Raw genomic sequence first — 21,699 nt, 5'->3', positions numbered from 1 at the left:
TCAGACTCTCTAGTTTGGCCTTGAAAAGTTAGTGTTCTGCTTTATTATCTGTTTCATACCGGCAGAATTCCCAGGAAATAAGCAATTTGGCCCTGCTTTACTAGAGACGGACATTCTGTAGAAAGAAATACCGCCAGTGTACACATTCGTGTTTGGGAGGAGCTTTTTACACACTGAGTTAAGAAAAGAAAAGGTTCTGACTACCAACATTTCAGTGGTAAGCCCTAGCAGGAAGACACCACAGAGAAAGTCAGGAGTACTCCATGGGTTCTGGTAATCAAATCCACTCCTTTATCTGTGAAAGAATCTCAGCCTCATCACCAATGAGGAAGAAGAGCCCTCTCACAGAAGGGACACTCTGTCTCTTACTTGGGGTTGCCACCTCCAAACTTGGCTATGTATTTTCCCACCGTGACCTAAAGTAACTTATAAAAACTTTATTTGGGCTCACAATTCCTGAAGAATCCATAACAATAGGAGGAGCAGGCTGATTATATTTATTTGTGTATACAAAGTAGAGAGAGGAAGTGGGCTAGTCTATAAACACTCAAAAAGCCCCACTTCCCTATGAATACTTCCTCCAGCAAGGCCACCTGCTGGTGGCTGTATAAGCTTCTAAACAGCGCCACCAACTGGGGAGCAAGTACTCAGACTGCTGAGCCCGTGGAGGACATTTCTTATTCATCACCACACTCAGACATAAGCTTAAATCTTTTCAGGAATATTCTTTGAATTACTACTAAGAATTGTCCTTCACTGTTCTGAACCCGCTCTTTGGTTACATCTCTAACACTTGTTATCGATGACCTTGCCCTGCTCACTTGCCCTGCTCACCTACCCTTCTCACCTGCCCTGCCGGCCTGCCCTGCTCACCTGTCCTCCTCACCTGTCCTGCTCGCCTGCCCTGCTCACCTGCCCTACTCACCTGTCCTCCCTCACTTTCCCCCCTCACCTCTCCCAGTGCTTATTATGATTGGAAAATTCCATTTTCTATTTTGTTCACAAACTGCTTCTTCTCTCCAGCATTAATGTCTCATAAGGAACCAGTTACTGGGTTTATTTGCTTATTTGTGTCAAGTACTTTCTTGATGTGTCAACCTATTTTGAGTTTTTCTGTTCCTGCTGCTCTTTGGGTCCTATGTGATGTTTCTAATGTCTGAAAATAAACTTGGAAATAGGCTAAAGGTTCATTTGCTTTTCTAAAAAAGAAATGTTATTTTCCCCCAAAATAGTATCTTTATGAGTTATTTGGGAGTGTCATACAAAGCACCCTATCATGCTTGCCTCCTTTTCCTCTTAGGTCCTTTCCCCCACTTTTTCACCTTTCCCACAGACAGACAAATTATAGAAGTTTGGTCTGCTTCTTCCCCCCAGACTCAAAACATATTTACAAATACCTTGGCCATATAGCTAGGCTCTCCTCTAACTAGATCACAACCTAAAATAACCCAATTATTTTAACCTACATTCTGACATGTAGCTAGTTACCTGTACTTAGGAATCATGCATTCCTTTTGTCACATCTGTCTGGGTGAATCTGCTGCATCTGGCTCTATCTCAGAATTCATTCTGCCTCCTGGATGTCCCACCTTCTATTCTACCCTTTCCTAAAGGCCACAGGCTTTTTTTTTTTAATTGACAGATGATGCATCCATACAATACACAAGATATTCTCTCTATACACAAAACCAAAACTATTAAGTTCAATTTGTGTTGCCCAAACACCCACTGAAGCATGTTCAGACTCCTTTCCCACCTGCTGAGCAATGACATGCTCCCATCCACCAACACATCTCCAGTTCCTCTTTTCTAAGCTGCAAGGACAGCTGTGTTCCACCATCTTTTTTCCAATTCCATGAAACCACTTTTAAAAAGCATCTTTCCATAAGACCTGCTTTTACTTCTTTCTGAGGTATTCTGCACACTGCTGGCTCATTTCCCCCTTGCTACATCTCTCTGAGAAGCCGCCATGGGTCTCTCAGGCTCCTCATAAGTGGCCCTGCAGCCCCTCAGGTGCTGGCAGGCACTGCCACATTATTTGCAATAGACAATATCCCAAGTCATGTTCCTTGTCACAGCCACTGGGCAACACTCCAGCTAGGGTTTCTTCTGGTGCAGCTCCTCCGTGGCAGCTGCAGGGGTGACAGTGAGAGGGCAGGCAAGATTTTTGTTTTTAATTATGTGTACATGTGGGTTTTTGTTGGAGCGTGTATGCATGTAAGTTTGGGTACCAGAAGAGGGCATCAGATCCCTTGAAACTGGAGTTACAGACAGGTATGCTTCACCATGGGTCCAGGGGTTGGAACCCAGATCTTTCGGAGGAGCAGCAAGTGCTCTTAGGTTTCCTGGACCTTTCTCATGGGGATTTGATTATAATCATTTTTTTGTTTTGTTTTGTTTTGTTTTGTTTTGTTTTGTTTTGTTTGGGTGTAGGAACTTTTGGTGGCTTTCATGTACCTTTTATAACTTCAGGGAACTGTCTGAGCTCTTCTGACTCTATTCTCTTCTATTTGGATTTTTTCACCCCCTTCTCCCTGTTCTGCTCAAATTTTGTTCTAAGATTCATCCTTAGTGTGTGATTCTATTAAAGAAATTATACATCACTTAGCAGTGGTGGCACACACCTTTAATCCTAGCAATTGGGAGGCAGAAGCAGGTGGATCTCTGAGTTTGAGGCCAGCCTGTTCTACAGAGAGAGTTCCAGGACAGTCAGAGCTACAGAGAGAAACCCTATCTGAGAAAAACAAAAACCAAACAATCAAACAAACAAAAAACAAAACTATACTTCACCAAGCCCTCAATTCTTATTAATCTTAAGTACTTTATACACTTGACAAAATATTTTATAAAACATTGTTTTATATTTTATAGACCTTGGCCCCTTCCATCTCTAATCAATACATATACAGGTTCAGCTACACATTCATAGGAGACTACCACTCTCCAGTGAATTATTTTCAGGCCATCAGTGTGTAATTAAAAGACATCCTTCAGCATAGAGTTTGGGGAACACAGATGAAAGAATAAGATGGGGACAGATACCATTGTGTAGCAGTTTTCTGAAGCATTCTACTTGAGAGATGCTCCTTACCACTCAGGAAATAAACAACACACAAGTCTCATGAAATCCCTGAAACTTACCAGGTTCACAGGGTCCCTTCCTCCAAAGGGTTATATAAGAAGTAACAACTACTGAGGATGGAAGACTCTCTGACCTGTCTGTACCTGCAAGTCATGCAGAGAGCTCCATAATACCAGCTTTAATGAATTTCACCCATGCTAGTGTGGGCTTTTGATAATGTGGCTGGTTTTGAGTATATTGTGCTACTATAAGTAATCCTTTATCCATACTCCTAAAAGTAACCCCAATAAACTTACTGTTGAAGGTTGTACTTCAACAGTATCATTATTTTGATGTGTCATCAATTGCCCACTTGTGGGAATTAAATGTCTGTTCATGTTATCCAAAGGGTAGTGTCACACAAAACACATTATGAATAAACAAGGGGCTTTGCAGCCAGACCACCAAGGGTAGTAAAGAACACTGAAGCTCCCCAGGACTCAATTCTTGGTTTCCATCTTAGATTCTTTGGACAGCTCGTCCATTCTTTTACCTCAGCATCATCTTCAAGATAACTGTCCCCTCAGACTTGAATTTTCAGCTTGGGAATAGTTTAAAACAGCTAACATGGAGGTCTCATTGGTATAAAGTACAGCAGAACTCAAACCAAAAATACCATTTTCTCTCCTGATTGTGTTATCCTATCTCAAAAGCTTTATTTTCATTTAGTTTGGAGTACTCTTCAACTTCTCTTTTAATTTTCCCTTTTGACTTCTGGGTTATTTAGAAATACAAAGGTATCTATTGGGCTGGTGAGATGGCTTAACAGGTAAGGGCTTTTGCTGTCAAGCCTGCCAGCCCTGGTCTCTGGGACACACATGATGGGAGAAGAGAACCTGCTTCCTTTACAAGTTCTGCTCTGACATCCACTTTCACATGGTGACATAATGCATTGCCCCCCTTCACAAAAATAAGTGTAATAAAGAAATAAATACTCTGAATATTTTTTAAAACTATTATTTTAGTTAATACATAAACATACTTTGTATATTATTATTTAATTCTTTTACATTTTATTGAGATATAAAATCTCTCTTAGAGAATATCCTGCACATTTCAAAAGAAAGCATATTCTGCTATAATTTGGTGCAATGTCCTATAAATAGCATATGGATCTGGTTGACAAATCAGATCTGAGCAATATCTCTCAATTTTTTTCCTCTTATCCTTATAATTACTAAGACAAATGTTGAACTCTCTAGACATAATTTTATATTTGTCTATCTTTTCAGTATTATCAGATCTACTAATATTTGCTTTAATTGTTAAGCTCTAGGCTTTAAATAATAACTTGAACATAAAACATATTTTTAAAAAACACAAAATAGATCTCGGGTAGTGAGGTGGCTCAGCAGTTACAGCCACTAACTGCCAAGGCTGATGACCTGAGTTAAACCCCTGGGATCCACATAGTAAAAGGAGAAAACTGACTGCTGGAAGCTGTCCTCTGGCTGCCACATGCACACTGCAGCATGCATCCACTCAAGGGCAAGCATGATAGATTAAACTCAGGGCCTTAAGCACGATAGACAAACGCTCTACCACTGAGCTACGCTCCTGCCCAGAACCACAGTGTTTAAAACACTTTGACTTTTCCTCCATAATTTGATTACTCTCCTTTCACCTCAATTAATTCTTTTTCAAAACTATCTTGGCTCTGTAGTGAATTTATTGTTTATCTAGAATCTAATCATTGGCTACTCAGTTCTTACTAAGTTTAATCTTAAGTTGTTTTGGCTTTTGAAAAAGGGTCTCACTGTGTAGGCTTGGCTGGCCTGGAACTCACTATGTGTACCAGGCTGGCCTGGACTCACAGACATTCGCCTTCTGAGTGCTGGGGTTAAAGCACATACCACCATGCCTATGTCTGATTTTATACAACCATTTTGTTATGTTATGTTTAATAACTCTGTTGCTGATATAAAGGGGTTAGCAAAACTCCCCTTTAAAATGGGCCAGAAAGTAAATACTTTAGATTGCATGAGCCACGTGATCCCTGAAAATGTGAATAACACAGACATTTCTATTGCACCACAAAAGCAGCTGTAGATAATAATTTGTAAGCAAGTGAGCCTACCGCATTATGAATGAAGTCAGGCTACGGTTACTATGCTATCCACAGATAGCTGGATAGCTATAGAAAAAGAATACATTTTACAAAGGTATCTTGAACTCTTTGAGATACATTTTCTACTATTTTCAGTAAACTATTATTTTTATGAAGGCAAACAAGTAATTTTCTTCTACCTTTCTAATACTGATAACAATGATTGTACTGTGTATTCTCATGCTCTTACCAGCTACCAGCTAACTCCTACGTGACAGTGCTGGTGGCTTTGTTAATAGGCTCTGCTTCTCCACCCTCAAATATGATGTGATTTTCTAAAACGCTTTGTCATTTTCACCCTTCAGCAATGACGGCTGGATTGAGTAGCCTCTATGTGATGCCTTCAAATTCAGACTGTTTCCTAATGAAAGCACTGCTCTTACTTTTGGATCATAGTTATAGTCTAAGATCTCTGAGCCATTCTCTCTCCCCACTGAATCCACTGACTGATACAACTCTTCTTCGGTTATTCAAATCTCAAGACTACACAGAAAAACAATCAAGTCTTTCCAGGGCTTAGGAAAAGCTAAGTAGGAAATGGAACTTTCACTTCAGGTCTTCCAAGGTGCTTTCCTTTGAGATTTTTCAACAAAATAAATCATTGAAATGGCCTTTGAGTCATATATGTAAATTCCATCAGAAGCTGAATGCTCCACAGAGACCAGGTGAAAAGGTTTAAAGAAAAATAAATTAGTAAAACTCATGTGGAGGTAGGATATGTAATACATATTTCTGAAAAGTCTTGGTCTAACACTTAAGCATCATTAAAAAATTTTTTGAAGTTGAAAGTTACTAAATATCCATGCTTATATTTAAATATATTTAAGATTTCTTTAAATCAGCTGTTAACATCCTCACCATGGTTTCACATCTGAGGTAGAAAATGATTCACTACTAGTGCAGAAGTTAGGATTTCAAGCAATCCAACGTTTTTGCTTTGAAATTCACCTTCAGGAATGAAATGAAAACAAATGTGGCCAGTATTTCCATGTTTACTTAAGCTCTCTGCAAAACTCAAAGTAGTTTAGCTGTAAGAACATGTCACACCTTAGAGAGGAAGCATGCTCAACAAGACCTGGGGATGGCTTCGTCACAAGAAATCACAAGATCCTGATAAATGAAAGCACAACAGGCAATGCATAGTACATATTTTCATTTAATAACAACATACAGGCCATGTTGGGAACATTGTTCTATATTATACTTACTATTTTATAGTAACAGAATGAAAATACAGTTACAGATTCAAATGTTAATGACCAATAATCAGAATGAATTATTGTTCAGCACAGACTATTATGCATATAAACAGTATAAATAGCTAAAATCATCAACTTGAGTTAATGTCAAATGTATGGCATATAATTATTTTTAAAATAAGAATTATCAATTTTAATTCAACCAACTCAAGTATTCATTTAACCAAACAAATAAGCCTCTTAAAAGTTTAGCATTTACAATTTTAGGAATTTTCAATATGATTCATTGCTTTGATCACTACTGAATTTACTGTACAAATACACTTGTCAATTTCTTTGTGTCTTATAATTAGGAGTGTCCGATCATTGAAAAACTTCAAACAAAGAATCACTACAATTGTCTGAGGCAGAATCCTGATATGATGAATGAAACAATGGCTAGAATTTTCTTAACAAGCATATGGAAGTTTTCACTTTCACAACTATGAATTTGGTTTTCCAAAATCTAATCCAATGTCCAGCATCTAAATATTCCTATAGAGGAAAGAAATGACTTAATGGTCCTCTAGAGGAAAAAAAAAATATCCTTTTTTGATGTTAGTTAAAAAGAAAAAAAACTTGATACAACAGGTACCAAGACTCAAACTTACTTAGCAATATCATTATATTAAAGTTTATGGGTTAGCTAAAGATTAAGAGGCAAGTGACGTCTAATACTTCCTTCTGATAAAGCAGATGGAGTAGTATGTTAACTGTTGGGACAGGATAGGAAAGAAGTCTTGTTGGGCCAGGCAAACATTTCCACTGAATTTGCAGATGGATGTGTATTTTAGCTTGGGACTGTTCACCAGTGTGTTCAGGGGATGCTGAGGAAGGACACTAGTCACCTACGAGGTGCTTCCCAGGGCAGCAGACAAGGACCTGACTGCTGCTCCAGGAAGGCAGCTCTTCCTTCGGAATCCCTAGGGTACTCTGGGACCATGAAAATATAGGACATGAAAACCATTTTATTTCAAAAGTCATCCATCCTAATTAGAGTTCTTTTGAGTTATTCTGTTACCAGCTGGGAGTATAGGCTCTAGCTTCTGTAAAGAACACAGATAAATATGTCTGCGTAATGCCCACTAGAGGTCAGTCTGTGAGCCTGCAGTTGATTGCCCCATGCTCTCCCAGAGCAGGGTTTGTAAAGTGCTGGAAATTGTCTGAGGCTTTTGGCCACCTTTCCAAATAAAATCTTAACAAAAACATTCAAATCTTTTATTAAACTCTTTAATACCACAAGCTAGACAGCCAAGCTGAGGCTGCTTCACATAACTGGTTTCAGTAGAAGGCATAGAGGGTATTTTGCTCTTGTCCAGAAAGATCAAGTGAAACAGTTCACTCTGTGTCTAATGGTTCTGCCCTCAGGGACTTTCAGAGAGAAAATCAGAAGACAAACTGCATGGCCAGCAGATGCTTCAATACAGCTCAGGCTCCAAGCTGCTTGGCAATCTCAAGTGACAGGCACAGAAGTTTTTCTCAATTCAAATCCAAAAGATGCCGAAGAACTTCAAGGACAATTTCATAACAGAACTGATACTGCTCCTGCACACACACACATGAATGACACAGTGGTGAGTGAACAGACCCAGTGTCTCCTTTGGGAGACCACATCTGCACGTTTTTTAGATTGCATAAGAAAATTTCCCTCCAACAACAAATATTTCTCTACAAACATTTAGGAACTTCTTTATGCAAGTATGGACTTTAAGTATGAAGAACATAAATAATGAAAATAAATGTCTTGGCCTAGGATTCCTTAACAGAGATTCTAAAAGGAAGGAAAATGCCAGTGTCTACTTCCTTATACTTTTCTAGCTAACCTAACTCTAATTTAAAAAGTCTCTCATATTAATTTTAACATTTCAAATGTATACAATTGTTATATGTTTACGTACCCAAACATATCTCTACTTATACAGACATACATAGTATACATATAAGTTCAGAGGCAACTTTTTTATTATAAATATTCTCTTTGTCTCTCCTGGCAATTACAAACTAATCTGTGATATAAAAATATCTTTTTATAATGTGCCAATAACAGATAGATGGATAGATAGATAGATAGGTAGATAGATAGATAGATAGATAGATAGATAGAATAGTAGATAGGCAGGCAGGCAGGCAGGCAGACAGACAGGCAGACAGACAGACAGACATAGAGGCAAGTTCACATTTCAAATTACTGTCTAGAAACTTAGTAATACATTAGATACACTGCTTCTGTAGTTTATCAGGTTACACAGGGAGCACTTGCCTTGGTTTGAATCATGCCACAGCGCTGCTTTCTCATCTGGGTCACTATGTTCATAATGTTGAACTGAAATGAGACGACAATGGAGAACATAAACTCACAGGGTGACAAATGAGTACTCTATATCTCTTTCTAGTGAAAAGAGATGTCAAGAGGTAACTAGAAAGGTCTCCTTTCCAGTCACAATATATTTCTTAATGCCCAGCCTAATGAATAAGAAAGATTTGTTTTAGCAGGCTTTTGAAGGTGAAGAAGAAAACCATCATCTAAGAGGAAAAACATTCTCAACAAACTTACTCCCTTTATGCTAACCACAGGGAGGCCTGAAAGCAGCAGTATAATTCTGGACAAGCTTAGAAGACCTGCCTTGACCACATGAGCATGTCTTTTTCTTACATAAAGAGCCCTGTGGATTCAAAAAGAACCTTTGGCAACAGTCACTAAGACTGTAGTGTGCACCTGACAGCTAGAGGTGGCCACAGACTGCCGGTCACAAAGGTCTGCTGCTGGTTCTTGATGACACAGTGCAGAAACAGGAAGGATTTAGGAAGTCTTCTAGAACCGGGCACTGGTAGTGAGCTCTGTGGAGAGTGACCCATCGAGTGGCCTATGGCCCAACTGCAGCTCAGGACTCACCTAGAAAGTCAGTGTGGTGCGAGCACCAGATAGGCATGGAACACAGGCTATGCTGACATCATGTTTTCAGATTCTCAACTATAATCCCTCATGTTTTATATCCACTCTCAGATTCCTTCTGAGACCTGGGTCTCATCAATTAGGCTAGACTGGCTAACCAATGATCTACAGGGATCCTCCTGTCTTTGCCTCCCAAATGCTAGGGTTACAAATGAGTGGTATCGTGCTCGACTTTTTATGTGGGCCTCAGGACTGACCCCAGGTCCTCATTATGGCATGGCAAGCATTGTTTTTCAGAGTTCTTTATGTATTCCAGATGCATGGCATTTCTTGGATTCATAATTTGAAATTATTTTCTCCTAATCTTTAGCCTGCCTTTCATCTTCTCCCTGGGGTCTTTTATAGAACAAGTTATAGAGGAATTATTCCAGAAATAAAAAGGCTATGTGTATTGAAAAGAAAGCAATAGATCTATTTGCAGATGACACAAATCATCTATGTAGAAATGACAAGTAACTAAGCCACAAATAAGATCAGAATAAATAAACTTGACAAGGTCATACAATAGAAAACCAACATGCAAAAAGTATTTGCATTTCTATGTCTTATTTTCATTGCAATAAATATGGCGAAACTGAAAGTTAAAATAGTAAATTTCCAATTTGGTCAAAGAATGAAATAGGATAAATTTAACAGAACACATGAAGAATTTATATTCTGAAAATTGTGAAATGCTTACAAAAGAATCTTAAAAAGACCTATTAAATGAGGAAACATATAATATATTCATGGAGTTGCTGATTCGATACAGGAAAGATGTCAGCTCTCCCCAAATTTTATATTTATGTAATTTTTACCACAATCCCAAAAGGCAAGCTACGATGACTAGTTTTATGTCAGCTTGTCAGAGATTAGAGACATATTCGGAAGAAATCTTAACCTAGCAAATGCCTCCATAACACTCACCATGGGCAAGTATATGGTGTACTTTCTTGACTGATGATGGATGTGGGAGGGCCTAGCCCATTGTCAGTTGTGCCATCCCTGAGCAGGTTTGTCATGAGAAGCAACCCTGTAATCAGCACTCCTCCTGTCTCTGGATGTGGCCTTGAGTTCCTGCCCTGACTTCCACCAGTGATGTACTGCATGTGACGTGGAACTGTAAGCTGAAATAAGCCCTTTGTCCTCAAGCTGCTTTAGTCACGATATTTTATCACAGCAATAGAAATCCTAACTAGGGCACAAATTAATCACAAAATTTACATTGGAAAACACAGACTCTGAACTGGCTAAGACAATTTTGAAATGTAAGAATGAAGTGTAAGGAATCACTCTACCTAATATTAAATCTTTTACATAGTTACAGAGATCCAAAAGTTGGTACTAGCAACAAAATGAGACACAGATCAGTGAAACAGAGTACAGAACCAGAACAGCCCTATGGGGAATTCTCTAAATAATTTTTGATAAAGGTATACCAGCAATTCTGTGTAGGAAGAATAATCTTTTCAACAACGATTCTAGAACAACTGGTTACCCACAGTCAATAAATAAATAAGAGAATAATTCTCAATCAAAACCTCATGTTTTACATTCTCAACATACAGTATAGACTTGGGTCTAAAATATAGAACTTGAATTTTTCAGAATCTAGGGTCCTAGACTTGATATTAGAAACATGATACATAAAAAGAGAAACTAAGTAAAAGTCATTAAAATTAAAACCTCTATTCCTTTGGAAGCTTTAAAACTGCAACAGTGCTGGGTAAAAATATGGCAATAAATCTACAGTTCTCAACATTAATTTACTGATAGGAAAAGAAGCTTTCCTGAATCACCATATTAGAAAAGACACAGTCTTCCGAGTGTGGTTGTACTGGCCAACAACAACAACTACCACATCAACAACAACAAATACAACAACTACAAAAATACAACAACTACAACAATCACAACTACAACAACCACAACAACTACAACAACATCTACTACAACTACAACAACATCAACAAGACAGTGGAAATGACTGAGAAGAAATCAAGAGTAAAAAAGATCAAGCAAATTCTTCAGGAATTGGGTTTCCACATACAACTGAGTTTTATAATAATTATTGTTTGTAATGTGCTAAAACCACATTTGTATTATTTATAAAGATCTGCTAGCTAACAAAACAAAGGGACAATTATCTTAATTAGCATTCATAATAAGCATTTTTACAAAACCAAAATGATTATTTTATAGAGTAGTAGATTAGAAAGCCAAAAAAGCAGATATTTAGCATTTCACATACTACTGCTCAACTGACTTCTTACAAAATAGTGTTTCAATTGCTAACAGTAAACATCATATACAGTAGTCAAAAATGGTCAAAGTGCTCTAATGATTTCTTCCTTTGAAATTTTGGTAAATAGATGGCAAAAGATGGTTATTTCTAATGGTGCTCTGGGTTGGTAAGTTTGGGAACTAGCTAACAACAGGGAATGACAGCAGTGCTGTTGAAGGAATCTATAAACATTGCTAACAGTCAGACAGTGTGTGACTGGTAGGTGCGTGATACAACCAAGAAGTTTCACTTTGGTTAACTGTGTTCACATTGCTGACAAATGCACCTAGTTCTACTATAGAAATCCACAGTACCGCAGTACAGATGTGACTTGCAGCTTATATTTCACAGGATGAAATTTGGGCATTTAAGTTGCAATGACACACAAACACACAAGATAAGGATTTTAAATCAGAAGGTAAATCTGTTTCTTCAGGAGTCCTCTCTACTAACAAAGAGAAAAGCAAATGCTAGTACCTTCCAGAGGAGACGAGATAAACACTGTTGTATAAAAGTTAGAGCATATAAAGGAAAATGTGTTAAACTTTGGCTGGTTCTCCTCACTGCATCAAGACTCCCTTCATTGCAGAGCTTCTGGTTAACAGTTATTATATGCCGATGATAGACAAAAGGAAACAAGCTTGGCTCAGAATATCTGACAACCCCTTGATGTTTGTTCAAGAGAAGAACTAGTTTGCTTTCAAATGTTATAAGGGGTTTTAACCTAACTTAATTAAAAATTAAAGTGACTCTAAATATCAATAAACAGACATAAATGGTTGTGTATTCCCCTATTTTTACATCTGTAGGGAGCAGAGGAGGACACCCTGAGTCATTGACACAGGCATGGGCATGTCAAGGTCCCAGAGGCCTTTCTAGAGAATGAACGAACTCTGATGACAACAAACAAGCTCTGCTCAAAGTAGGACACAGCATCAGTACGCACTTCGGTTACTGACAGTCTGGGTTGTATGGAAAGTCAAGAAACAACAGCTGTGTATTTTTAGCCACAGTGTTTCATCAAACGGAAACATTGTTTCATTGCTTTCTCAAACCTTGCCCATGCTGGGGGAGCATCCACCACTGAGCCATATCCTCAACTCAAAGTACCACTGAGAAAGAAAAACTGCCAGACAAACTGTGTAAGACCAGCAATAAGGCACATCTCAAGTGGAAGAAGCTATTCTGTGGGGGCACGGTGCTGCTTCAATTTGACAAACGATAATGGACAACTTGTACAGCTGCCACAGTGATATGAACAAGGATAAGCATGCAAACATTCTCAGCATTTTAGGACATGTGTCTTTTTCTTTTTTTAAAACCAGCCAGCTTACATTCATTCTTCATAATGATATTCTGGGTTTGTTTTAGAAAACAATATCATTCCCAGTCTCAGTCTCACAGCTTGTGGTCATGTGTGGTTCAAACAGCCAGGGCCATCCTTCAGTGTTCAGAGACTAACACACAGTCAGAAAGTGAAATGCTAGGAGACATGGGCCCATACTTTTACAAAGAAATTCATCTTTCTCTAAGGACAGTTTTTCTAGCTCCTCCTTGATGTCCTCTGTGGGTAAACATTGAAAATATAGCATCCATTTTTCCACCACAGGAAGGCCTGCCTCTGCTGGAGTACGGCTGTGCAAAGCCTGAGACTTCAGGAATCTGACCTTTGTCTCACAGGAAGGTACACAGCTCGTCACCTCTTGACTGGGGTAAGGACTTTCATGGTCCTTAGGGCAGTGTAAGAGCCACCTTCCCCAGGGCCTGCACACTCAGCGGACATCATCCCTTCCTCAGTACTGCAGTATAGTGCCACACAGACAACAGTAAAGAATATAGTCACTAATTATCAGACTCTGTCTCTTACACCTCAGTTTAGGAGAAAGTAAGGGATTGCTAATGTTTGGCTCATACTCATGAATGCTTATCTCCTTGTTTTATGTTTAAAACCTGATTTTGAGGCTGGGAAAATGGTTCCCTGCTCAAGAGGATACACTACTGCCCCTGTAGAGGGCCTGAGTTCAGTTCCCAGCACCCATGCTGAACAATTTACAACCACCTGTGACTCCAGCTCCAGGAGGCTCTCATGTCTCTGTCCCTTCCTGGCATGTTCACACACTCACATACATACACACAGTTAAAAGTTATAAACCACGAAAATGTGTAAAATAATACAACTGGTATTTGAAAGAGGATGAGAAATTTACAGAAAACCACTCAAATCTAAAGTAGATAGTAAAATCAGCAGTTAAGCCTAGAGGCCCTTCATCAACTCTGAGCTTAACAGTTTTCAACCTACATGCATGTCAGACTTGCTCACTGAGAGCAAGCATACTTCATTGAAATTATCTAAAAGAAATACTAAAGCCATAAGTGGCACAAAGGAAGGAAATGACTGCTTACCTACAGAGTGCCCATTACTCTCTACACTATCCTAGCTATCCATTGATGTAAGACATGTTAATCCTCATCACCATTCCCAGGAGCCTAAAGCAAACCCAGTGAGAATGAGGTCTCCTAAGCTAATGGGCACTTGATGTGCTGTGCTGCTCAGATCACAGGTGTCCAATAAGAGCAGGCTGTGAGAAGCATGTTTGGAGACACTATCAGTTCATCTGCTTTATCACACACTTACTGAGTAGTTCTTCTCGATGGCAGAGAATACAACGTCCACACATATGAACACCCCTGTTCGGCCTACACCAGCACTGCAGTGAACAAGGAGGGGTCCTGTAATGTGGCTCTTCCTCACATAACGAACATATTTTATGAAAAAATCTGCTGAGGCAGGAGTGCCATGGTCTGGCCATTTGGTGAACTGCAAGTGTTTTACAGAGTGACTCTTTCCTGTCTGTTAGAGAGACAGAGAGAGGTTTATTGATTTCTTATATTAGTCATTTCAATATCTATTATAGTAACAATGACGATGCTGCTGCTGGAGACAGTGCACACTGGTGTATAGAGCATTCAGAATACAGAAACCTAAGCTTGATGTGTGTAAGAACTCTGAAAGTTGCCAGAATTAGCTTTTCTCCGTTTTAAAAAGGAGAACACAATGAAAACAATAAAAACAAGAATGCTGTCAAGATGCAGGAATCCAGTACTCACTCCCCACTAGGTAATACACAAGGAGCTCCACATGGGTTATCTACTTTAATCCTTATATCAGCCTAAGATAAAAGTACTATTTTGTCTCCATGTTTAGAGATCAGAATTGGGAGGACTGGGAGGTATACGCTAGGTCACAAGGCTCACATATTTACAGCTTGGATTTGAATGCTTGCCTTCCAAATCCCACACTAACACTTTTCTTCTGTATTATGAGGCTGCAGATAAACCAAGATTTCAAAGTACTTAAGGGTGAAAAGTTGGCTGACACATTCAAAAGGATCTGCACCTCCTGTCCAAGACTCAAAAGTAATGCATAATGCAGTATGGTTTTAAATCTTCTTGGTGTCAAAAGTACCAAGTCCTAAGTGCCTTATAAATCTGGCAATTTTATTATAAAACAAAACAACCCTACCTATAAGTGTTCTGTCCCAATTGCTACTTATAAAATTCATGTTCTTTTGCAGAAGTCAGGCATTTCATGTTCTAGCCAGTCCCTGCTTTTGTCTACAACCATCCTTTATCCCTCACTGTTCCTTGATAATGTTCAAATTTTTGTTCTATGAGCACTTATTTATGTTTCTATAAATACACGAAGGTCAATGTCTTTTTCAATTGTCTGCTTCCTTTCTCATCTAGGGCCTTCACCACCCAGATGTGATGTTAGCTTCAGTAATCTGTTTTCCAGATACACAATTTCCCATCTCAGCTCCCAAAGCACCCCATGTGAACCTTAACATTATCACTGATCACAGCAACTCAAGTACTGGAGAATATAGGTGTCTCCTTGCTCGCTGTGTGGCAGTAGAATCCAGCACAGCAGTAGGCACTCTTGACAAACTAAGTTGCAGTCTGCCACACTTGGCAGGAACCACCAAAGTGCATCACAGGACCAGAAGCATCTGGTAGCCACTCCCTGCCCCATGGTCTCCTTTAAATTTTCTTCCTCTCTAGTTACAGTTTGGCTAAGCAGAAGTAAAAAAAAATATAACTTTGTTTCTAGATTACAAAGAGGTAAAAAAAAGTTACTCTATTTTCTTCTAAAGCTGGCTGTCCTGGAACTCTGTCTGTAGACCAGACTGGCCTTGAACTCACAGAGATCCACCTGCCTCTGCCTTCTGAGTGCTGTGATTAAAAGTATGCACCACCACTAATAACAAAAGTTACATTTTAATTTTTTTCATTTTATTTATTCTTCTTTCATACAATACATCCCAACAGCAGCCTCCATGTCTCCATTCTTCCTAGTCCCCCTCCCCATACCTCCCTTCACTCAGAGATCCATGGCTCCTCCATTTCCCTTCAGAAAACAGCAGGCTTCCCAGTGACAGCAAGCAAACATGGCATAGCCTCAGTATATATTCCAACACACTAAGTAATATTGTAAAACATGCATCTACAAACAGCATTATAAGACTTACAGACTTCTTCACAATTTGAAATATTCGAATGACGAAATATTGAGTTATCTGAAAGTTCTCCAGAAAGACACGAAAGTGTTTGAATTCCAAAGGCTCCTTCTGAGAAATGGGCCAGTAACTGTAACACTTGATAACTCCACCTTCTATCTCTCTGGTTATCATAGCAATAACATTACAATTATTTTCCAAAACCATTTGCCAAAAGTCTTCTATAGTATCTGGCAGTGGTCCTTGAGTGGCAATATAAAAATACTCTTCTTCATGATTTATTATTCTAATATAACTAGCGTTGATGTAGTCCTTGTTTTTTCCAAGAGGAACACGTGTTGAATCATCTATTATGGAAACAGAAACATGTGGTAAAAATAATGGAAGAGTGAGCTATGCTTCCTAGACTTTATGAAAGCATTTCACATAAGTAAGTCCATGAATTTCTCTACCACTCTCTCAAAAGGAAATGGCACAGGAGATTATTTTCAAAAGGGCTAAGTTTAAATTCATCCCTCTATTGCAATGAGTCATTGGTCTGGTTAGAGGTCTTTAGCTTCTGTGACTCTTTCAAGATTGGATCCTCACTAGGACTCCTGGCTATCCTGATGCCCTGTGTCAAGGAGATCCTGCAGATTTGCATCAGCAGGACTGGCCCTTCTATGTGCCCCAACAGTTCACAGATGATGCAGACTTTGGGGAGGGAGAGGAGTATACTATGGAACACATTATGACACACTACAGCTTCCACAAGATGATTTTTATGCTTTGTTTTGTTTACGTGTGTGTGTGTGTGTGTGTGTGTGTGTGTGTGTGTGTGTGTGTGTGTGTTTTACTTTGGGGGGATTGCAAGAGCAGAGGGTGGATATGAGGAGATGGGGAGATGAACAGGACTGGGGTGCATAATGTAAAATTCATAAAGAATCAACAAAATGTTAAAAATAAATAAATTCATCCCTTCATCAAACCTATTTATAAGACTTTAGAAATATACAGTTAGGAGGACTTTAAGAGCATCTTTTAAGAAATAAAATTGTGCCATCAGTACTGTCCTATAGGACTTCCGTGAGATACAGCAGCATTAGACCAAAGGGCTGTCGGTGTCCACTACTGTGCTACTGAAAACAGCACAGAAGCACCCTCAGGAGCAATAGCAAATGGTATTCTCCTGAAAATCTGGGAAATCTATAAGTTTAGGGCAACAGAGAACACAGTTTTACAAAATAGGATAATGGTTTGGAAACAAATTCTAGTATTAATGGAAGTCTATCAATGCCCGTAATCTAGCCGGGCAGCCACCTTTCTCAGCTTCCACTGAGTGCAGTGATGTGGCAATCAAAACAAGGTACATGGCCAAAAAGATGTTACTGAAAGTACTGGCTCCAAACAGCATGGGGCTTGTCTAACACTGTCAGAAAGCATGAGAGAAAACTGTCATTCTGTCCCATGGTAATCTTCACCGTTCAGGAGCCCTTGTTTTACTGCACATAGACATCTGCAATCTGTTCCACCAATACTCCATCTATGTTTTGCTTACTTGACACCAAACAAGGTCTATGACTTCCAACATATGATACAAAATTCTTATAAATTTTCTATTCTCTTATAAGGGGAGTAGAAAAGTCTATTGCCAAATATAGAAAGACACCAAATATTTCAAAATGGGAGCAAGAGCAGTAACTGGTGCTAACTGATATGACATCTCACCACCCCAAATGCTACTTTACATAAACACTTTTAATTTTAAAAAGATTGAGTGTGTTGAATAATTTAGTAAAATCTAGCTTACAGATACAAACCACAATTATTCAGTTTAAACTCCTGTCCTGCTTGTCCCATTATATGCAGCCTTTCTGGGCTCCACAAATCCCCAAGTAATTACATGTTTGTTGACTCTTAAGGAAGACTCAAGTTTGCAGAAAGACATTGCTTAAGTTGGGATAACATTAATGAAGAGAACTGTTAAGACTTCAAGGCCAACATCATGGCAGCAAACACCTACCTTCTGACTGGATTAAAGGTCCGTTCCACAAAATGAAACCCATACCAAACACCATTATCAGAACAAGAACGTAAGGCTAGAGAGGTATAGACCCTAGTAAACTATTATGACGCTAGATGGACATAGTATTAAATCCACTCCTAATGACCTAACATCATACCCTATATTAACATACCTCTTAGCCCTCAGCAGAGGGCTTATATTTGCACCAGATAATTAATGATCAATGTAGAGACCTATGGCTGGGAAAGACGCAGAGAACAAGAGACTGCAGAATGTTCATCTCTAAATTAAACCTATGCGTGAACTTCCTCCACCAAAGTCTTGGGTACCACTGCAGAAGAGGGTGCATAAAAATGTAAGAGACAGAGAAGGCGGATGACAACAAGGAGAGTGTTTTCTGGACACAGCAGGCAGCTGCATGTGTGAACTCACAAAGGTTGTAGCAGCACATACAAGACTCACAAAAGTCCAACAAGAGCAGATCTCAGCGTGAAGAACAGAGTTGGGCACAAAGCTCTACTGCCAGCTGAGGTGCCACTGGCAACTGACAGCTGCTGGGAGAAGCTTTCTCTAAGTGTGCAGTGCCTGAGAAGTAGCCCATGCCCTGGTAAAACAGCCCACACCCAAGAGTGCCTGCTGAGAGCAGAGTGTGCACGCCTGAGTCCCTGAGCCCTGGCTACAGCGGGTAGCATGTGTTCAGCCAACTAGAGAACATTGTCCCAGGAAGGGTCTGTCACCTACTCAGCACTATAATTTTCTTCAAAATGTCATTCAACCATTATATCAAGTAAGTCTCTTCAGGATAGTGGAGTCTATATGGACCTCACAGAAAAAGGCCACTGCTAAGAGCCATTTGCCACAAAGAGAGTTCCTTTGTGTGGAGTACCATGATGTAAGGTATTCTTTAGGTCTACAAATTCTGAAAAAGCACTGTACTTAGGGAAGGCAAATTCATAATTAGAGTAAATTTCTCTTTTGTTAGAAAAAAATAACTGTTTCTTTCATGATAGAAGTGGTTCAACATAACCTCTCACCTCAGAGAATAAGGTTTCATATCAAGGACTCTGCAATATTCCATGCTTCTTGAAGCCTAGATACTTGGCAGTGACTGAGTATAGCCTGGTTGTTTTTGGTGAGTGACAAAATGTCTGTGAAGCTGAATCCATACATAGTCTCCAATAGTGCCAAATAGGCTGGTTTTATTTTTTCATGAGCTGTTGAACAATGGCAGAGTAATTAGGGAGAATGACTGCCGTCCACAGAGAGTATCCTACCCACATGGTTACTGTCCTCTGTTGAAGTCACTCTTCACGAGCACTCAGGTGAGACATAGGATTTACATGGGGTTTGCTTATATGGAAAGCTCTTCCTGTCTATCTTTTCCCTAGACCTCCTTTGTTATTACTTTTCAACTATGTTCCTTCCAAGGCTTTGACCATCCATCCAGTTAAGGCACTGGCTATCACCTAAGCTTACCTGCCAACCATTTCTCCAAGAAAAATGAACAACCAAGTACACCTAGCAAAGTTATTCCCAGTAGATATAATTCCCTTCACATTACACTTCAGAAATGTTTCAAAAATGAGCTACAGTAGTGCAACCGTCCAGTGACTTAGGTGATCCACAGAAACAATTCAGAACCATGTCGAACCCTGTTTCCCCTGTCAATTGATCACAGGGAACTCTTCATAAGAATTTAAGTACAAGCTGAGGAGACAAGCCAGTGTACAGAAATGGAGAGCATGGATATTTGGACAATTTTTTTGTCATGGAACTTCCTGTGACTTCAAGGTTGTGGTGGTTTGAATGAGAATGGGCCCCATCGGTTTGTATATTGGAATGTTTGTTCCCCAGTTAGTGGAACTGTTAGGAGGTCTGACATTATTGTAGGAGGTGTGTTACTGGGTGGGCTTTGAGATTTGAGATGCCACTTCCCAGTTAACTCTCTCACTGCCTCATGCTTGTGGATCAAATGTGAACTCTCAGCTCCTGCTCCAGTGCCACGCTGGCCTGTCTGTTGCCATGATGTCCATGGACTCTAATCCTCTGGAAACATGAGCTCCTAAATTAAATGCTTTCTTTTATAAGTTTTCTTGGTCATGTGCTTTGTCACAGCAATAGAAAAGTAAGTCATCAAGGGTCTACTCAAGAAGAATCTCACATCTACCATTTCTTTCTGATAAGCAAGTGCTGTTGTGTACACCCAGCTTAATGGCTTGGCTGTTGATAGAGAAGTAATATTTACTTAGTTCTCTATTATGCAGTCTCTGCTAAGGTGTAATAATAATAGGCTGAAAACCAGCTTCTCCAAAAGAAAGCAGATCCTACAGGGATTGCAGTGCATTGCTCCAAAATCTCAAGGCTCTCCCCAGCACTGCAACAGGTTCTGAACAGCATCCTTCCTAGCGACCATTACATATATTATAAATGCATATTCTTTGTCAAGTAGATGTTTTATATTTAAATTTCTTCTAGCCTGATACTTGCCATTTTGCTTTTAGAATGCTATACTCAAAAGAGCAATTTTTTAAAAAGTTTGATGAAATCTAATTATTTTCCCCTTGGCAGTTTCAAAGTTTTGTATCCTACTGAGAACATTTTTTACTAAATACAAAGATGCTAAAATTTTTCCTTGGGTTTAATTCCAAGAAGTTGTATTTTTTTATATTTTTAATTAAAGACACCATTTTACATGTATTTATTTATGCCTGTGTGTGTGCCACCTGTGGGGTTTGTGTGTTTGTGTGTGTGCACATGTGTGTATGTGCACAAGCACAGAAGACAAGAGATATCAGATTCCATGAAACTGGAATTTTAGACAATTGTGAGCCGTCTGATATGAGTCCTAGGAATTGAACTTGTGTGCTATGGAAAAACAGCAGGGGCTCTTAACTACTGGACCATCTCTCTAGTCCCAAATATGGTTTTTATTACATTTAGTTCTGTGTTTAAGTTCATTTTTATATAAAGTATAAGGTAAAGGTTAGAAGGGTTTTTGTTGCTGTTGTTGTTGTTGTTATTTTGTTGTTGTTGTTGAGTTGACCGGAACATTTCTTGATCTTTTCCATATTTTTTGGCATCCTTAAATTCACATATTATCATCTTCCCTGGCTTCTCACATTGTTACAAAGAATACTCAGATATTCAAGATACTACCATTATCCGTCCTGATTATGTCTTGACCCAAAGACAGGTTACAAAAAAGTACTCCCCTTGAAGTAGGAGACTTGATATATAATGTGTTCTCACTCACTAAACAGCTATTAAAATAATTTTGAAGTCATAAAATGTTAAATAAATGCAATATATTGTGTTTCCACATGGAAATCTCTGTAATAAAGGCCTTTTTGCTTGCATGATGGTACAAAGCCATAAACATGACTATGTAAACTGGAGTTGCAAAAATATCTTAAGAAAAAATAGATTGTTTCAGGGCCCTTAAAATTTTCATCAAGGCTTTAAAAACTTTCCTGTTGGTTATAAATATACAGAAAA

The 21,699-nt window shown here is 39.0% G+C and overlaps 1 protein-coding gene across 4 annotated transcripts in view; it reads right to left on the bottom strand.

Moving 5' to 3' along the window:
- Window positions 1–6,365: 6,365 nt before the first annotated feature.
- The window catches only part of Ptpn20 (protein tyrosine phosphatase non-receptor type 20), a 67,418-nt gene continuing 52,084 nt past the window's right edge, over window positions 6,366–21,699 (bottom strand). For all 4 annotated transcript variants that reach the window (XM_034498028.2, XM_076931464.1, XM_076931466.1 and 1 more), the window contains 4 exons: window positions 16,212–16,546; window positions 14,318–14,533; window positions 8,727–8,789; window positions 6,366–8,011 (listed from right to left, as the gene is read on the bottom strand). In XM_034498028.2, coding sequence (XP_034353919.1) covers window positions 7,946–8,011; window positions 8,727–8,789; window positions 14,318–14,533; window positions 16,212–16,546 — 680 coding nt within the window. In that variant the 3' untranslated portion in view covers window positions 6,366–7,945. The remainder of the gene's footprint in view (window positions 8,012–8,726; window positions 8,790–14,317; window positions 14,534–16,211; window positions 16,547–21,699) is intronic.

The sequence above is a fragment of the Arvicanthis niloticus genome, chromosome 3, assembly GCF_011762505.2.
Source record: "Arvicanthis niloticus isolate mArvNil1 chromosome 3, mArvNil1.pat.X, whole genome shotgun sequence".
Lineage (NCBI taxonomy): Eukaryota > Metazoa > Chordata > Mammalia > Rodentia > Muridae > Arvicanthis > Arvicanthis niloticus.
Note: the sequence above shows the minus strand (reverse complement) of the source record. Positions and strands in the feature narration are given on the sequence as shown.